A 19,228-nucleotide genomic window follows, 5' to 3' on the forward strand; every position below is an offset into this window, starting at 1 on the left:
CTACCGCCTCATTTCTCTTCTCCCCTACGCCTCTAAACTTCTCGAGCGAACTGTTTGCAACCGCCTCACCTGTCACCTCTCTGACAATTTCCTCCTTGACCCTCTCCAATCTGGCTTCCGCCCCCTCCACTCTACTGAAACTGCCCTGACTAATGTAACTAATGATCTCCTCTCTGCTAAATCCAGGGGTCACTTCTCCCTGCTCATCCTCCTGGACCTATCCGCAGCCTTTGACACCGTGGACCACCCCCTCCTCTTGCAGACACTTCACTCTCTCTGTCTCTCTGGCTCTGTCCTTACATGGTTCACCTCTTATCTCGCCAACCCCTCTTTCTCTGTATCTATGTCCGGTTCATCCTCTCCCCTTTGCCCTCCCTGTAGGAGTCCCTCAGGGCTCTGTTCTTGGCCCTCTACTTTTCTCACTCTATACTTCCTCCCTCGGTGCTCTCATCACCTCATTCGGCCTTCAGTATCACCTATACGCCGATGATATTCAACTTTACATCTCTTCTCCTGATCTTTCCCCCGCCCTCCTCTCTCGGGTATCTGACTGCCTCTCTGCCATCTCTTCTTGGATGTCCTCTCGCTTTCTCAAAATCAACATTGAAAAAACTGAACTCATTGTTTTACCTCCGTCTAAGTCCTTATCCCATCTATATCTCTCCATCACTGTTAACAACTCCACCATCTCCTCCGTCCCCCAACTACGCTGCCTGGGCGTCACCCTCGACTCCTTCCTCTCTTTTACCCCCTAAATCCAATCTCTTGTCCAATCCTGTTGCTTTCAACTTCGCAACATTGCCCGCATTCGGCCCTTCCTATCCAATGAAGCTACCAAAACTATTATCCGCGCGCTCATCATTTCCCGGCTGGACTACTGTAATCTTCTCCTCACCGGCCTCCCCCGCTCTCGCCTTGCCCCCCTTCGTTCTATACTCAATGCGGCGGCGAGGCTTATCTTCCTTTCTCGCCGCTCCTCTTCTGCCTCCCCTCTCTGCCTTGCCCTTCACTGGCTCCCCTTTCCCTATCGAATCCTTTTCAAACTTCTTACCCTCACCTACAAGGCCCTCTCCCAGTCTACTGCCCCCTATATCTCCAATCTCCTCTCTATCCACACTCCTGCCCGGTCCCTGCGCTCGGCCAATGACCGTCACCTCTCCCCCACTCTAATAACCTCATCCCACTCCAGAATTAAAGACTTCTCCCGAGCTGCCCCCTTGCACTGGAAAGACCTCCCTCGCTCCATCCGTCTATCCCCTAACTTGTGCTCCTTCAAACGGGCACTCAAAACTCATCTCTTCCTCAAAGCTTACCTGCCCTCCACTTAACCCTCTTTCCTTGCTCGCTCTCATCTCCTGGCTCCTCCTTTGAAAAGGGTGCGCTTGCTCCCCTCCTCTGACTCCCTCTGTGCCGATTGTCTGTTTGCCCTCCCTTTAGGATGTAAGCTCTTATGAGCAGGGCCCTTCTCCCTCCTGTCTCTCTACCTTCTCTTCTGCTCCAACCTCAATATTTTTGCTTTTCCTGGAGCATCTGAAGTCTTGGTATTACTCGTTTATTGTTCTGTACTGTTATTCCCTGTACTGTCCATTGTTTGTTCTGTGTTCGGCGCTGTGGAAACCTTGTGGCGCCTTATAAATAAATAATAATAATAATAATAATAATGCGTTACTGTGTATACTTACACAATGGACGACAGTCGTTCCAAAGTGCCAATTTGGTTGGTCTGTTTAATAATCTTGTTCCAATCACTTCTGATCATGTAGTGTGTGTGCATCTCCATAGAGTTTACAGGGTCATGGTATTTTCAACTGATGCCGGCAATGAACATGTCCTGGTGACTAAATGTAGAGAGTGCTCTAGATGGAATAATTTGTTAGTTTGTTCTGAGACTGAATATTTTGTTTCAGAGTCACAGAACTAACGAAATTCGTTATGATATATGGATACAACATCACCGCGCCCCCTCTTACCCCCTGCCACATGAACTGTCCTCTGGAATTTACTGGAGGACAGATTTAAAAAGTTAGCAAATATGCATTAAGGTTAACAGTCAAGATTTATAAAAGTATAAAGTTAAGGTACAACAAAGTAATGATATTGTGATGGTAAAACTAGTGAGACAGTTAGCAAAAGTAGAAATGTTAAACTTGTAATGAAGAAATATTCCTTTATACCGTGAGTATTTTGTGTATCCAAATACACATTAACTGAATAAATGTTAATGGAAATTATATCTGATGGGGGGGATTAGAGGTCCTTATAAAGGGATCACCTTGGATAGCTGCGTTTGTCTTGTTTTGTGTTGATGATGTGGAGGTCAACCACAAAATTATATCTGGGCAGTGGTATGATAATTCTGGCTAAAATTAGTAGTTGGTCTCAGTATAGATGTCACATGAAACCAAGTCATAAGGCATGATAAAGCAGTCAGTAGGAAAGCAGATCATGTACACATACAGGGGAAAATGATGTAGGGGTAATATGAAAGAAAAACTTCTGAAATTAAGGTTTTTCTGGCTAAGAATAGGTCAAGTGGGAGGCCATCTTTGTAGGTGCTGTATGGTGGGAGATATTGCACAAGAGACATATTGATAATTGGTGTGGCAAGTCACCCATATAAAAAAAAGAACAAGAACCAAAGAGGAGTCATCACGATACCATGAAATAGTAAGAGAATAATAAAGAAACAGAAGAAGGAATCTGGGTGTTGAAACCCCTAAGGATCGGTGGAAATTGACTTAATTAGTCTGGGCTGAAAAAAATAGGAGAAACCTTTATGTTAGACTACTATATTTCAAGCATTTTATAAGGATAAATGTATTGTGGGAGGTCATTTACCAATACTCATTTTTGTACTGAGTCCCACTGCTGGAGGCTTAGTGTAACACCATAGCAGTGCCAAAGGAATAGATCGGTGCTAAGATGACAGCAGAGACTTAATTGGATGGCTGCCCTTGTATTGTGCTATTTTAGTTATGGCCAAAGATCTGATTCATCAATGAGTGCAACTGGCGAATTTCTGTATATAATGCACATAATTACTCTGCGCATGCCCAGAACCAGATCATACGCCACAGAACACAACAACTTCCAACTCATCTTCACGTGCAAAGGATACTTACCACAGCCTACAATTTTAGGGAGGGAATGTGGTATGGAAGGGGCATATGTCCATAGTCATTGTACAGTAACGGTGTGTCAAAACACCTACACTTTCAATTAATCAATAAATATTTGAATATACAGTATACAAAATTGTGAATTCAAAGTACTCAAAGTTCCAAAAGGGAACTCATAGCAACCAAACTTTAGCATTCATTTTCTAAACTGTACTAGGTTCAGGTCTAATCAGAGCCGGATTTAGACCTCATGGTGCCCTAGACAAGATATTGGTTTGCCCCCCCCCCCAACCCCAACCACGCCCCCCCCAGCCCCCCCATCCCCCCCCGCCTCCCTGAAACAATTCCACAGTGGAACGCAGGACTCTCCACTTCCTGTGTAAGGATGCCAAGGAGGTGGTCGCGAGTCGGGGGAGGGGACAATTTTTTTTTTTTCTCCCTTGACCCCCCCGTCTGGGCCCCCAGAGAGCTGCTAGGCCCCAGGCAGGTGCCTAGGTTGCCTAGCGGTAAATCCGGCCCTGGTTCTAATCTTTTTTAATAAATCTGCCCAATTAATTTTTCCGGTTTTATATTTAGTACTTCACTTCCTTTGGAAGTGAACATGTACATATCTTTGGTGGTGTGAAACTAATTATAAAATGAGTTTACATTGTGCTCATTTGCCAGGTATTTCATTTATATATTGTAGCTTATTTATGTTTGCACAATTGCATGTTGATATATAGCAGGTAGCAGGGCCATCTTTTCCATTGGGCACGATGGGCAGGTGCCCGGGGGCCCCATGGGCAATGGGACCCCATAGGCAGGGCTCTTAATTAGAATAAATAATCCTGCAAAAGAAAAAACCTGCAAAAAAAACCTTCAAGGGTCACTGAGCAAGTACATCTATCTATCTCTATCTCTATATATCTATATCTGTATCTCTATACATCTATATCTATATATATATCTATATATGTAGGGGCCCCGGTGCACTGCTTTGCCCAGGGGCCCATAATCTTGTTAAGATGTCCCTGGCAGGTAGTACATTTTCAGATACATAACAGGTAGTACATTTTCAATTCCCACCCAAGAAAAGTGCCCACCCAATTCCCTTCCTGCAGTATTCTGGAAAATGCCAAAGTAGATGTATATGGGAGAAGCATGCACCTATGTCTTCAAACCTTGCAGGATACAGGTGTTTTGGCAGCACTATAGGATGGGAAGGCCACACTATCAGGAGGAAATTGGTTGTTTTGTTCGCATGGCCAGGACAAGTGAAAAATGTCATCACACAGTACTACCTACTGTAACATTTGTCCAGCCCTTTCATTAGTTTTAATTTTTACAATGTTCTTGTTTTGGATAGTTAAAATCATGTATTGCAACTTCATTCTGGCATATTTTTAAGGCTGAATTGAGGTACTAAAAGCCCTGTGAAAGGCAGATATGGCTTCAAATATCTGCATTGCCACCTCATTTAAATATCCTGTTTTGTAAAAAAGGGATCTCGTTTTTTGTCGATCTATGGGGGGAATTCAATTGACCGCGATGTTCTGAGGAATTTTTACCATTTATACGTCTATCCGCCCACTGGGAAGCCCAAAGATAGGCTACAGTGTACAGCATACTGGACAGCTATGAGCTAAGCGGAATATCGCCATTGAACACCAGCACACTACTGGTAAGATCTTCTCCAAGCACATTATTGACAGAGAGGACACACTGTATTGGACAGTCAGCAAATAGGCGGAAAATCGCCATTGAACGCCGGCAAAGTACTGGTAACATCCTCTTTCAACATATCATTATCAGATTGCGTGGGCGAGTGATTTCTGTCCCACATTCATATATGTTTTTGGATTGCATTTGTTTTATGTTAGCCAGGTTACTATCAATCAAGACATGATTGCGTTGATGCGCTATCCATTGTAAAGGAGTGTTTATGTTCCACTCTCACCTGCTTTACACAAGTTATTCCTCAGAATTTTTTGCACCAATTCATTGAGTAACTACCTTTTATGTTGACAGAGATTTTTCCTTTATATACTTTTTGCTTGCTCTACATTTTTTACTAAGGTATTATTATATTTGAATGCATTCTGACAACACAGGATTGCATGTTACAGCACGGTTGTAGCTGTTAAGTCAGTCAACCTATATTAATATGTTATGATTCATGTTTGGTCATTTTGATATACCATGAGATGTACCAGTGCACTGGTTTTTGTGTGTTTTTTTGTTGTTTATAATACAGTTTTTATATCCTTATTTTTGTCTCCATCATTTTTTCTTTTATTTCACCCCTACTCTATCCTTTCTATCACTTAGGTCATACTCTGCACCAGTGCTTTTTGTGTTTATACGGTAAATATATCCGCTCATTCTTGCTCTCCTCTATGAAGTGCAAGCAAAAATGAGGGATATTTATGTGAAAAAAATCTGAGCGAGGTGTTACTGAGACACCTTGCGGATTTTTTTAGAGTTGAATCTCCCCTTATATATCTTAAGGCACATATTTTGCCTAGTCCATGCTATGAAATGATGACTATTCTCTCACCCTGTCCTGTCCATCAATATGGGAAAGATTTACTCCATCTTGGTGCACAAATTCAGGCTGACATTGTCATTTACAGATTCGCTCCATGTCTTCTTTTTTAATTGCTTTTTCAGACATTGCTGATTTGCCTATGCAAGTAAGTGTGCAAAAATTAGCCACTTACTCTACATTACTCAGAAATATGACAGCATACAGCTGAAACAATGTGAGGTAAAACTAATAATCTTGAATCATTTGCTCTGGCTGTCATGAATCAAGGGTTACAACTATGATACATAGGGTGGTATGATTGCACAAAACACCTACTTTAGGCAGCCAATGATTATGTGTTATAGTAATCAAATCTTTGTTGCTATCTTATACCATTCATGACGTTTTAAACAGTAGTAGATAACATATCACAAGGCGCAGTATACAGTGGTAGACACCAGAATACGATGAGCAAAAGACAGATGACCTGAGAGAAATACATTACAAATGTTGCCCTGGGCCAATATTGTCTTTAAGGTGAGTTACTTAGAATTAAATAAAATTAATCAATTGAAAACTTCACCATGAACAGGGCTGCACTGACAATCTTCTGTTCATGGTAACACATTAAGTTCAATTTCAAAGTTATGCCAAAAGTAAAAAAAATATAGAATTTTGTGTGGATGGGAGAAGGGAAAGAACATTTTAAAGATCTTCACCTGACATGAATGTTTCTTGCTATAAGAGCACAGTCACCAAGGTAATTCCAGCCGCCACATGCATGCTCTGCACACTGCTGGGCACCACTGAAGGCAATCTCGTTCCAACACTGTCTTCCTTCACTACAAATGAGTCCTCTTACAGCACCACCCTCTTTCTCACCAAGCAAACCTACATGTTTCTAATATCCACCATGCTGGCCAACCCCCGTTGTCTCTTTGCCACCTTCAACTTTCTCCTTTGTTCACCAATACTAACTGAATTGCCACCATCTGACAAGACATCTGTTCATGCCATATCCTGCACCTCATATCCACCCTCTCCTCCACCTCCCAATACAGCCTCAGTTTACTCACAATTACCAGGAACAAGATCTACACAGTGCTAAGTTCTTCTGTCGAACATTGTTATGCCTATTATCACAAACAAAACGAAAACATTTTCTACAAATCTTGTTGTGCTTCTTTTTGGCCATATGATAGATTGGAAGATATGTAGATGGACAGAGACGTCCACACATCTCCACAGACTTCTTGATGTCACTGTAAAATAAATTTAACTTGCAACACTGTGAATACTGCAAATGACAAAATCTAAAAGTAATTAGCCAGCAACAAAGTGGATATAATTTTTTTTTGTAGTAAATATGAAAAAGAGGGACAATTTGGGCTCTAATGATGGACAACACACAAAAAAAAAAAATTATGGCTCACCATAGTAATGTGCTTGATATTGGACAGAAAGAGACTTTACTGTTTTAGTGGAAGGCCAAATCCACAGCAAAATTACCTGATATTTACAGCAGTACTCGGGTCTGACCCACTTATTTCAATATGATCACTTTTGTGCCATCTAGCCTTAATTTATATGCAGAGCATTAATGCATATATATATATATATATATATATAAATATATATATATATATATATATATATATATATATATATATATATATAAATATATATATATGGGGCAGCACAGTGGCTAAGTGGTTAGCACTTCTGGTTCACAGCACTGGGGTCATGAGTTCATTTCCCGACCATGGCCTTATCTGTGTGGAGTTTGTATGTTCTCCCCGTGTTTGCGTGGGTTTCCTCCGGGTGCTCCCACACTCCAAAAAACATACTTGTAGGTTAATTGGCTGCTACCAAATTGACCCTAGTCTCTCTCTCTCTCTCTCTCTCTCTCTCTCTCTCTCTCTCTCTGTGTGTGTGTGTATGTCAGAAGATTTAGACTGTAAGCATCAATGGGGTAGTGACTGATGTGAATGAGTTATCTGTACAGTACTGCGGAATCAGCGGCACTCTAATCATCATCAGTTATTTATATATATAAATAAATGGTGATGATAATGATATATATATATATATATATATATATATATATATTATATATACATACATCAACATCTACATTTATGACACATAAAATAAAGCAACCCTGGTATCTTCTTTCTCTCATGATTTCATAAAGATCTAAACAAAGCTCCAATGATTTTAGATAGAAATGTTGTAATGAATGAAGTGGATGATCCAGAAGTGATAGCATGCAGGCCTTTGTCCAGCATGTGGTTACCTATCTCCCAAATGTCTCCCATAGCATCTGTGTGTGCTTAACATCAGAAACAGGAATGGAGTATGCACCAGGGCATGGGAGTCAAACAGATATATCTGACATTTAACATAAAAATGTGCTGTGCATCTACATTTTTCCAATTTGTAAATGACTTCCATTGTGGTGGAAGGGATTGTTGCTGGTATGAAGGACCTGAAATAATTAAGGTCTTCAGCAATATACCTACATTACAACATCACGACATCAGCAAGGTCTGTTCTCTCATTTCTCTAAAGGAAATACCTGTAGTAATCACTGAACCAGCATATTTAGGGCAGAACTGCAGTGTTTCCTGTTGCAGGTTATATCGACTACAAACAGATTGCACCTTCTTTTGTATCTAGCAATCTATCACCAGGAGGACATAATCTAAGTATAAATATAACATTCAAAATTTGTATTATACAATGTACTATATAGAAGGAATGGAAAAGTATGTTGGATGTTTGTTACTCAAGTTGCTGAAGAGCTTCCTCTTATACAAAATTGTTTAGCAAAATACACAAAATAAGTAACCAACTTGAAATTCAATTTTGCCTGTTTGTAAAACTGACAAACATTTCCAGAGGGCATTATACAAATTGTAACCAACCTTTGGATGAATCACCTTTATTATGACAAAAAAAAGGTTTGCCTCAGATTCATATATCTCACTATCAAGAAACAAACTTGTCGATTGAAAAGTTTAGTGCTATAAAAATGTATGAAAAAACAGTGTGGTTTTCTCTGTGACAAAGCTGATAATCACAAAGTAAAGACAAATATGACTATGACACTCAAATGTAAAGTTGCTGTTTGCACTGACTAGATACAGACAAATTGAGATAATCTTATTTCTATAACCCTCCCTTTGTTACACAGTCCATTCTGCAGACACGACAACCTGTTGACAATCTACGCATGTATAGGAATGAAAGATAATTCACTACCATTTTACCGTGATTCAGTGGTTTCTCTGAAATCACATGTCCTCACTCTCATCCATATTTATGATGCTTACATTAGTTTAGCTTTCATGCCTGTCATTTGAGAGCTGCAGTATTTGAGAGCTACAGTATGTTTTCTATTCTGTGTTGCACAAATAATTAGCATACTACCATTGTCAGTTGTATTCCTTCTGGCTTGATTCTGCTTCTGCTGTGTTAAGTCCTCTGGACCCTAAAATGCCATCATAATCCAAGTGTTGATTGAAGAAGTCTGTTCGCAGCTTAGTGAAAATTAGTTATTGCTAAAGTTCCTCTCTCTGTCAGTCAGCCACTTCCTTCTTTCTAATTTTCAGCTTTTCGAAAATATTATTTTGCTTGGGGTGGGGTATGTACATGTGTAGATGAAAGACTGAAGAGTAGAAAAAAGGACATTCATATTTTGGGGATATTATGCGGCCTAAAAGAATATTTATTATGCCCAGATTTGCAAATATACATCCTTCTTCCCTGTATTAGTATTAGTAGCAAAATATGTTAATGGTGGGTATCAGGAAGTCATGGGTTTATAAACAGAAAAAAATAGGGCTTTGACAAATAAGGAATTATAAATTGGGACTAACCAGCATGACGCCTTTCTACCATATAGCAATTTTCGGCTTCTGTTTTCCCGCTAATTTTTTATTTACAATTGCCTGGGCTGAAGTCATCTTTAACAGTAGTTCATTCATTCAGCCCAGATTATTGCAAATGGAAACTTAATTGGGTTAAAAGGAACAGAACATTATCATATGTAGTAGTGGTATATGGGTAAATGAAAATGACCTAAGTTACAGTGGCAGAACTACCATGCTGATAAGGGGCCCAGAGGGGTGAGAGGGGCCCCGGCAATGCCCGTGCTCCCTCCCCCAGTCTGAGGACCGCTGCAGGATACCCCACCCAGACCCCTGGGCCCCCACATCACCCCCAACCCAGGATACTGCTCTGTGATGAAAAGAGCAGAGTCCTCTTTTGCAAATGTACAGAAGAGGCTCCTTCTCTGCCCTTTTTAGAGCAAAGTGAGTTCTTGCCAGTGAGGTTACAGCTGTATTGACAGGCCCCTACCCAAACTTTGCTATGGAGCCTGGCAATACTCTGCTAAGTTATATACCATTAATGGTCTGCCTCCACCTTATTTCCTATAATAAGTAAGGGGGAAAAGACACATTCAGCAGCATTTTATACGTGTAATAAAAACTGGCATAGTTTGGGGAAATGATGCAAACTGTCATTAGTACAGTTCCTTTGGTGTCATCATCAGACAACTAGCAGATGTGGCTTAAGTTGAGCAACACTTCTGCTGGCTTGCTGACCGCCTGTACATGTTATTAAACCATGTCTGTTGAAACCACAATGGCCCTGAATGTCCGGCAGATCTGCCACTAGTGAATAGCAGCTGCTGGTAACCTCATGTACTCTTTCTATACATACATTTCATACTGAAGCCAGTAATGTATTAAAATCTGTTTCTGAATGAGGTTTTAAATAAAAACTACAGAACGTGTCATATTTCTAAAACTGCATTCAATGTCTGTCTGTCTTGAAAACACCAAACCGCATGGTAAAATATGGTGTGAAAATGATGAGCATGTACATGCCCCTTTTAAAATCCACATGCTTATATACATTCTGACCTGGATCTACTAAACCAACAGGACAACAATCATCGGCTCCCCCTGCTAGAGAAGAAACCAAAACCACACTTGACAAGCTGGCCTGGATAACACTACAACAGGGAATCCTGCAGCACGGTGGCTCAGTGGTTAGCACTTCTGCTTCACAGCACTAGAGTCATGAGTTTGATTGCTGACCATGGCCTTATCTATGTGGAGTTTGTATGTTCTCCCTGTGTTTGCGTGGGTTTCCTCCGGGTGCTCCAGTCTCCTCCCACACTCCAAAAACATACTGGTAGGTTAATTGGCAGCTATCAAAATTGACTCTAGTCTCTCTCTCGATATGTGTGTGTGTACGTTAGGGAATTTAGACTGTAAGCTCCAAAGGGGCGGGGACTGATGTGAGAGAGTTCTCTGTACAGCCCTGTGGAATTAGTGGCGCTATATAAATACCTGATGATGATGATGGGGTCCCCCTGTTATAGTGGGGATAAGACCACATGTGGTCAGTGTGTAAGAATGGTAGGGGTAAGATCCTGGTACACTATACTACTGTAGCAGAATAAAGTAAACACAGACAGGGGTTAAGGTTTTTTTTTTTGGAATATAAGGTATCCCACTTGCCAGCCGGTCATATCGCGGCCAGCAATGTTAACCACTTGTGATTCGCTGAGTGGCTATTGACACTGACAGCTATTTCAGGACAAAATGATTCAGTACTTGGTGTTCCTCTTGAGAAGTTTGCTCCATATATTTATTTTAATGTTCATACCCAATTACGCTTAGAATAACAAAATACTTCACAAGATTTCCTTTTGAATTGCAAAGAATTTCCATATGGGGGTTGTTTTATGTAATTCAATTTTGTCTCACAAATGTGTATTTGTTTACAATTTACTTATTACTATTACTATTACTTTATTTATTATTATTTTAGAAGATTGGGCACTGGTCTTGTGAACTCTTTCACATTACACTAAAGTTGCCACTCCAAGGGGTATATTTACTAAACTGCGGGTTTGAAAAAGTGGAGATGTTGCCTATATCAACCAATCAGATTCTAGCTATCATTTATTTAGTACATTCTACAAAATTACAGCTAGATTCTGATTGGTTGCTATATTGTATATTGTATATTAAGAAGATACAACTTTCAAGTTATCCAGAAGGGATTACAATCACCAGATAAGCTGTTATTGTTCTTACCACTTGGTACGAGGCTACACTATTTGTGTTTGGAAAATAATTGATTGTTTTGGTTTAGGTAGACAATGTGCGGCGCTTCTTTTCTCCATCTCATGTCTTTAAGGTGCTTGGGCACTTGCAAATAAGTGCTAAGATTGAGAAGCTGCCCACAGTGTGTGATTTTTTTTTTATTCTCACTCAGATTTGTGTCTGTATACACTTTGGATTTTTGGATTCACATCTCACCTAGCGCCTTTATTATTTATTATTCTGTCACATACCCCCATGGGTGTTAATATTTTACATTATTCCAGGCAGTGGCGGATCCGGGGGGGTGATCGGGGCATTCGCCCCCCCCCCAGCAGCAGTAAGCAAAACGGGAAGGGGTGGGTTCAATCGCGAGCGGAAGGCGGGGTTTAAGGCGGGTCAGCCAATCAGAGTAAAGGAGGGGTGTGATTATGCAAAATTGCCCCCCCCTAACCATAAAGTCTAGGTCAGCCCCTGATCCCAGGACCAACTGCCAAGGGCTACCTGAGCTCCAGAGTTCTCAGAGCAGAGCTGGTAGTTTTTAGGAGGAGGAAACAGCCCCATGTTGACCAGGCTGGTGCTGGTATCAACTGGCAGGGGGCCCTACTCTTGTTGCCCCCATCCCCCACGTTAGTGGAAGTCAGTTCTAACACGCTAGGGCTGACTAGGGATTTTAGAAATGTAAAAAGTGGTTTGTATTATATACACTCATCACCCGAGCATTCAGGATTTTTGGGGTTTATTTCATAATTTATAGACAGATTGCTCAAGGAGGATGCAATTTGAATAAATTCCAGTATAATCACCCCTATGAAACTTTGGATAACCACGTCTTATTTTACATGTGAAAACAGAACATTGTTCTTAGTACATTACTACATTGCTGTACTAATTTCATTGCAAAGCACACAACTTGCGTTTCCTCTATTTCAAGTTTCAGATTTAATGTTTTCAAAGAGAAATGACACTAAAACATTACCCTAAGTTTGAAAATGCATCAGAAACAGCAAAACAAGATGCGATTTTGCTAAATCAGATTTTAATATACCCCGGTCAGAGGGATGAACTGTATCTGGCAGCATGGTGGCTAAGTGGTTAGCACTTCTGCCTTACAGCATTTGGGTCATGAGTTCAATTCCCGACCATGGCCTTATCTGTGAGGAGTTTGTATGTTCTCCCTGTGTTTGCGTGAGTTTCCTGTGGGTGCTCCTGTTTCCTCCCACACTCCAAAAACATACTGGTAGGTTAATTGGCTACTAAAAAATTTACCCTAGTCTGTGTGATAGGCAATTTAGACTGTAATCCCCAATGGGGCAGGAACTGATGTGAGTGAGTTCTCTGTACAGTGCTGCAGGGTTCTGGTGCTATATAATTAAATGATGATGATCTATGGGAAGGCATATGGTAACCATCTCGCTAACAGAAGAGGATTGCTTGTAGTGCTGCAAGATTACAGTGTTTATCATATTGTGAAAACTCTCATCCTGCTGTTGTTTGCATTAGCCCAGCCAGTTGGTTACACTACACCATCACATCCCAGTTATACGCCATCTCTTCAGATTACAGACTAATAAAAGAATCACAATGCAGATTCACTGAGACAAAGGAGATTTTAGTTTCCTATTTATACATCTGTTTTTTTTAACAAATAGGTCATTAATCATCCTCTTTAAATCTGTTCTGGTAATGTTATTTCAAGGAAAATTAGTATTGTTTGAAATAAAAAAAAAAAAAACCCATTTGCCTCCAGATGGACAAAGATGGTCCTTATTTCACCATAACTGTGTGTCTACATACTGAAAAAAATGGTTTATTGCAACACTGAAATGAATAAGGTTCCTCACCCTGTGTAAGTCAAACTTTCAATTTGCAGCCATCTACAAACCAATATATTTATTTTCTCTCCATGAGGATAGGGGTTAAATGATTTACATTAACATTATTTATTAGTGAGAAGCAGGGAGAGAAAATACATTTAAGGCTTAACGTCAGATAATTTTTTTTTTTAACATAATCTTAAATGTAAATGACCTAACAGAGTGTAAGAGTGTAAAATATGTATATTTCTGAATGTATCTTGTACAACATTTTGTTCATCACAAACAGTAGCAATAGGCTTTGAACAGGAGACCTGAGTTTTCAGCAAAGACACAAAGGATTATTTCAGTCTGAAAGCAGTCTAATTATCACAAAGAGTTACAGCAGGGTTTAAGTTGCAACAAATTATTTGTTCAATTGGTGCCTAAAAAGAATATACTCTGACAAAAGATTGTGGGTATGTATGTAATTCCATCACAATAAGTAATATCTTAAGATGTTAAAAAAAGATGTAGCCACCATAAAAACATTAAGTATAATAAAGAAATGTATCTATACTTGTTTTTGCACTTATAGCTATAGAACTTTAGGAAACAATAAACTTAGCAGAAAGCAATATAGCACCTTTTAGGGTTAACACATAACGGTTATTTTATGTAGCTTCCAACTTGAAATTGACAAAAATAAGTATCAATGTTATTCTACCTAATCTGATGCTGTGGTTTTTTAAATTTACCTCCTCCCTTTTTATCTGTGTTCAAAAACTAAATCATTTTCCCATTAAAGCATCACAGCAACTAATGACAAAATACATACCCTAGAAGGAATACTTCACACAAGCTACCTGTTACATCAACTGATACGTTTATGTTATACATTCACATAATTGGAAGAATATTGGTGAAATATCTAAAATGTCAGGGGTTTTTTTAGATTTGGATCTTGCTGTTTGCTCCGGAGAAAGAGTAGGTGTACTCAGATATCCAATTAAAGAACTTCATTTTGTCATATGAACTGTTCAATGCTCTTTAGCAAGAAACAATGACACAAATTTGTTGCCATAATCAAGCAGTCAGCTACAAAGTAAACCAAACCCTTACAAGTAAAATGAAACAAAACCGTTACACTCAAGTAGTTGTGATATTAATAAAAAAAAAAATGCATAAAAAAAGCACCACTCATAACTGTATGTGCACTATGGTCTCTTTTTCCACAACCATGTAAATGAAAGCAGGCTGTATGGAAATTATTTTACAGAATTGTAGTTAGTGATGTACCAAATCCATATTTAAGGATTTTTTTAAACACTGAAAAAAATTCAACCAAATACCAACCAAACTTTACTTGCAATAGTAACGTTAGTGGCATGAGTATGCATGATAAAATACTATATGTAACTCTAGCTCATGGAAGTTACAACTCTCTTACAAATTAAATTTGATGAATTCAGCCAAACCAAGACTTGCTATAAGCTCTTAGTATTTGGCCCAATCCTGAACCAAATTGGGGATTTGGTGCACCGCTAGTTGCAGTTGCTCCTAATGAATCTTTACAAAACATAAAGTTAAGGATGAAAATGGAGCACGAATGCCCTGAGACGAAGGACAGTTTTACATTTCTGATTTTGTATATGTGCACCACAGGCATAGTTAATAACAAGGGTCAGGGAGAACAAATTTGCTGTAACCTGTAACAACCACTTGGATATTAGCTTTCATCATTGTTTACCTGGAGGCATATAAGATCTTATTTTCCATTGGTTGTTATAGTTACATAAACTTTGCACCATTTTTAAATTACTATTATCCCTTATTTATATAAATTTGGCACCATATTATTAAATGAATATGTGAAGAAATATGTGTAATCACATAGAGAGTATTTTCAGGTAAATAACAAATAAAAATCTGCATTATATAAGTAGCCCAAGCAGCACCAATGGACATATATTATGTAAAATTTGGCTACAATTAATTAGTGGCCATAAGTGAATGGCCCAAATGTCCGCAAATGAAGTTGTATGTACTATTCAGGAGTTGTAATTGGGCATGCTAATGTACTGCCTAATACAGTTTACATATCTGGCCCCCTGTTTACTATCTACTGGCAAACATGATTGTACCATTTTTAACCCCACCCAATTTGCAGCTAGGATAATTCTTTTTTTGCTGATGTCCTTAGGGGTACCTGAGGTAATATCCAGAACTTGATAATAATTCCCTAAAGATTTAGAAATTGAAAATGTAAAGAATATTAGAATTATTTAGTTTATATCACACAACATTAAGTCCAGGAATCCACAAGTGTTGTTTAAGTCTACACCTGGGTGAGACAGGAACTTTCTATTGATGTTTGCAGAACCCAGAATCTTTAGCAATATTGTCCTCTACCATGTCTTTTTGACCTAGTGGATAATTCAAAATGGATCCCATAAAATAGAGACAATCTCTAATAGCTCTTCTAGAATTACAAATATCTGTTTCTATTAAGCCATCAATAAACCACGGACACTACCTCATGCTTTCCAGCAGTAGTGTCCTTGATAGTGAAGTGTTAATTGTGTTATTTATAGTATGCCTGTGCCCCAAGAATCAAGAGATGTGAAAAATAGGCAAACATGGACATTGGATGAGACTGGATATAAGAAAGAAAATTCAGAGCATGTCAGACTATATGTGAAAAAGAAGGAGGATGAGTCAAACAGGAGGAAGTGAAGAGTGGAGTAGAAAAAGAGGAAACAAAGTATGAGGGAGTGAAAAGGGTTTGAGACTGCAGTAACAGGAAGGATAAAGAGAAAAGTAAGTTTGGGAAATTAAAAATAAAAATATAGTGTAGAGCAATAGCAGTGAAAACAGCAGAGCAATAGTTACAAATAAAAAAAAAGAGGAAAGTTGACTAGAAAAAGTTTTGGAGTGAGGAGAGCAAAGTCTGAGAAAACAAAAAGAAAGGTGGGAGGTGGTTGAAAGAACTTAAGAAAGATAAAAGAATAGGACTCTCTTGATTAGAGTCAATGGCCCTGACAGGTCCGGCAACACATCTGTCTGAAGTAGGGTCGGCTGCAGAACTTAAATTTGAGCACCAGGGGGCAGTAGGCTACTTTGTTGACATCCTTACATTCTGTAGAGAGAGTAAGAGGAAATAATATTAGAGGCAGGGAGAACAGGAGAAAATGGTCTATTGATGCATGTAGGAAGGAGGAAAAAATGTATATAGGAGGTGAGTGTCATGCTGTGGGAGGGAAGAGAGACTGGGGCACAGAAGTGGGGCACATAAGAGGAAATAATAACTGAGTGAAAGTAACGACGAAAAAATAGAGGAAGAACTGCAAAGACATGTAAGATTTTCTGGAGAAACTGAGAGGGTCTTACCATCTGGGCTGTCAGAAGGTCCAGCCTCACATTTGTTTTCACACTGCTGCATAGCAGAGGGGCGCAGGGACTCTATGCATTCCACTGACGGCTGCCCTGTGTGGCTCACACATTGTACAGATCGTCTCTGTTGCCCAAGTCCACACTGGGCTGAACACTGAGACAAACAATGGTTTAAATAAACATTGCAGTAGGTATTTAGCAGACTGGAAATAAAGTATGTGAAGGATGTAATCATTTTTATTTTGTAAACCATACCTCAGCCCAATCACCTGTCACCCAGCGTGGTGGAGGACACCTCTGCAGGGTACATCTCATGGTAGTTGCAGGCTTGTCATCAGCTCGGCATTGGGCAGGGGGTAAGGTGTTATCATTGTCTCCTGCCTTGCAAAGGACAACTCTGTGTCTGTACCCGGGACCACAGCTTGGAGTGCACTGTAGGGACAAATATATATATATATATTTTAAATGCTGGCTCTGATATGTAAAATTTCTCTATATATATTTTGTTAGTCCACCTACTAATCATGTCTTCAATGTAACTGATACACTATTATTGTATTTGTGCACTATTATCCATCTTTTAATGTTTATATTATGCATTGGCATGTCTCACAGTGATTTTTGATACTCAGCTGTGATTAATTTGGTTTGAGCCTATAAAAGGTATTCTATTTGGGTGTGGATCTACCCCTCCTGACGAAGTCTGCATAGATAAAACGCATAGAGGTGGTTTGGATCCAGGCTGCCTACGGAGCTTTGTCGATGTAGGAGCCATTTCATTGTCCATTCAATGCTTGACTAATTTGTACTTCTGGTACGTGTATATTCTGTTTTTAAAATGAATCTTTTTATCTGGTTAATGCAGTGGCGCACGCAGGGGGGGTTTCTGAGTCTCCAGAAACCCCCCCCCCTTGCGCTAACTCAGTGCCCACCATATCGGCACTGTCCTATACAGCAGCCACGGCGCTGTAAAAGAAGCATCCGCGGCGGTGCTGTATTGTATACAGCACCGCCGCGGACGCTTCTTTGGCAGCGCCGCGGCTGCTGTATAGGTCAGCGCTGCCAAAACGGTGCTGCTTACTAATTTTTTTCTTGCCCATAGCAACAAATGGACCTAAGCCTGTCATATCATGATATCTTTCTCATCTCCTTGTTTTCATTGATATAAACATTTGGAGACAAGTATTTCACACTATATGAAGCCAGCTGAGACACATACCTTGTTGCAGTCACAGCACTGCAGCTAACACAGTGTTATTTCACAAACTGTGCACATTGATTATCAAAGATTAATGCACTCTGTAGTTTTACTCTAAAATAACCACATCAGGGAGTGATCCGGCTTAAGCTAGATATCCTGCACTTAACCTTTGCAACACACAAACAAGAGGACGCTTTATTACAATGCTGATGTTTGTGCACAGAGGTTAGAATTATAGGGCCAGAGCAAAGCATAAAAAAGGAGTAATCTTCCACCTTGGCAAAACCATTTTTCATTTGAGGGGGAGGTAAATTTTAAATGTGGGTAAGATTTATAGTTGTGAAAGGGCATGCCTTAGATCAACTTTAAATTTCAGTGTACAAATACAGCTGTCAAGTATTTGTGTGCAAAATGAAAAAACAGCCAGTATTTATTTTACGTGCAAAATAAAAATCTAATTTTCACCCCCTTGCATTGCAACATGGTTTGGCCAGGAGAACATTTACTCCTTTTTTTGTCTTACTTTCCTTAATGACTCAGGCCCATAGACTCTTGCAGGCTACAGTACTTTGTGCACAATCCAAGAAAATGAATTCCTCACATTTCCACTTTAAGCACAGCGTGTTACCTCAGACCAGTCCAGTGCCACCCATTCTGGTGGGCATGCCTTGGTGTTGCAGGGCTCCAGCATGGTAGGACGAGGTGGTGTACAGTTGCTATCATCCAGAGATTTCTCCTTCCCCGTTGATACTTTACGTTGGCAGATAACACTGCGAGTGCGCACACCGGAGTTACAGCTCCGGCTGCACTCAGACCATCCACCAACTGACCACCTATTATAGAGACAGTTTTTAGTACACATGGAAATTGATAAACACAAGTTTTGTAATGTGTTATACACATCGGGAAGCAAATACTTTCAAAGATATACAGCTAACTTATCTCCCACTTTACACCCATTTATAATTTCAGATTGTACTTACTAAAAGATATTACATCACTGCATTCACCTATCTGTATCAAAACCCTTCAAAACCATTTACATATTGACGTGAAATGCAGCTTACAGCTTACAGTCCTTGCTGTCT

General features: G+C 39.7%; 2 protein-coding genes across 3 annotated transcripts in view; both read right to left on the minus strand.

Annotated features, from left to right (window-relative positions):
* The window catches only part of MYO1F (myosin IF), a 112,144-nt gene extending 102,782 nt beyond the window's left edge, over positions 1-9,362 (minus strand). Inside the window, exon 1 of the mRNA XM_075204673.1 lies at positions 9,061-9,362. Coding sequence (XP_075060774.1) covers positions 9,061-9,063 — 3 coding nt within the window. The 5' untranslated portion in view covers positions 9,064-9,362. The remainder of the gene's footprint in view (positions 1-9,060) is intronic.
* Positions 9,363-13,392: 4,030 nt separating this feature from the next.
* The window catches only part of ADAMTS10 (ADAM metallopeptidase with thrombospondin type 1 motif 10), a 98,881-nt gene continuing 93,045 nt past the window's right edge, over positions 13,393-19,228 (minus strand). For both annotated transcript variants that reach the window (XM_075204674.1, XM_075204675.1), the window contains 4 exons: positions 18,769-18,973; positions 17,195-17,371; positions 16,937-17,093; positions 13,393-16,685 (listed from right to left, as the gene is read on the minus strand). In XM_075204674.1, coding sequence (XP_075060775.1) covers positions 16,576-16,685; positions 16,937-17,093; positions 17,195-17,371; positions 18,769-18,973 — 649 coding nt within the window. In that variant the 3' untranslated portion in view covers positions 13,393-16,575. The remainder of the gene's footprint in view (positions 16,686-16,936; positions 17,094-17,194; positions 17,372-18,768; positions 18,974-19,228) is intronic.

This window comes from Mixophyes fleayi, chromosome 1 (assembly GCF_038048845.1).
Source record: "Mixophyes fleayi isolate aMixFle1 chromosome 1, aMixFle1.hap1, whole genome shotgun sequence".
NCBI classification, from domain to species: domain Eukaryota; kingdom Metazoa; phylum Chordata; class Amphibia; order Anura; family Limnodynastidae; genus Mixophyes; species Mixophyes fleayi.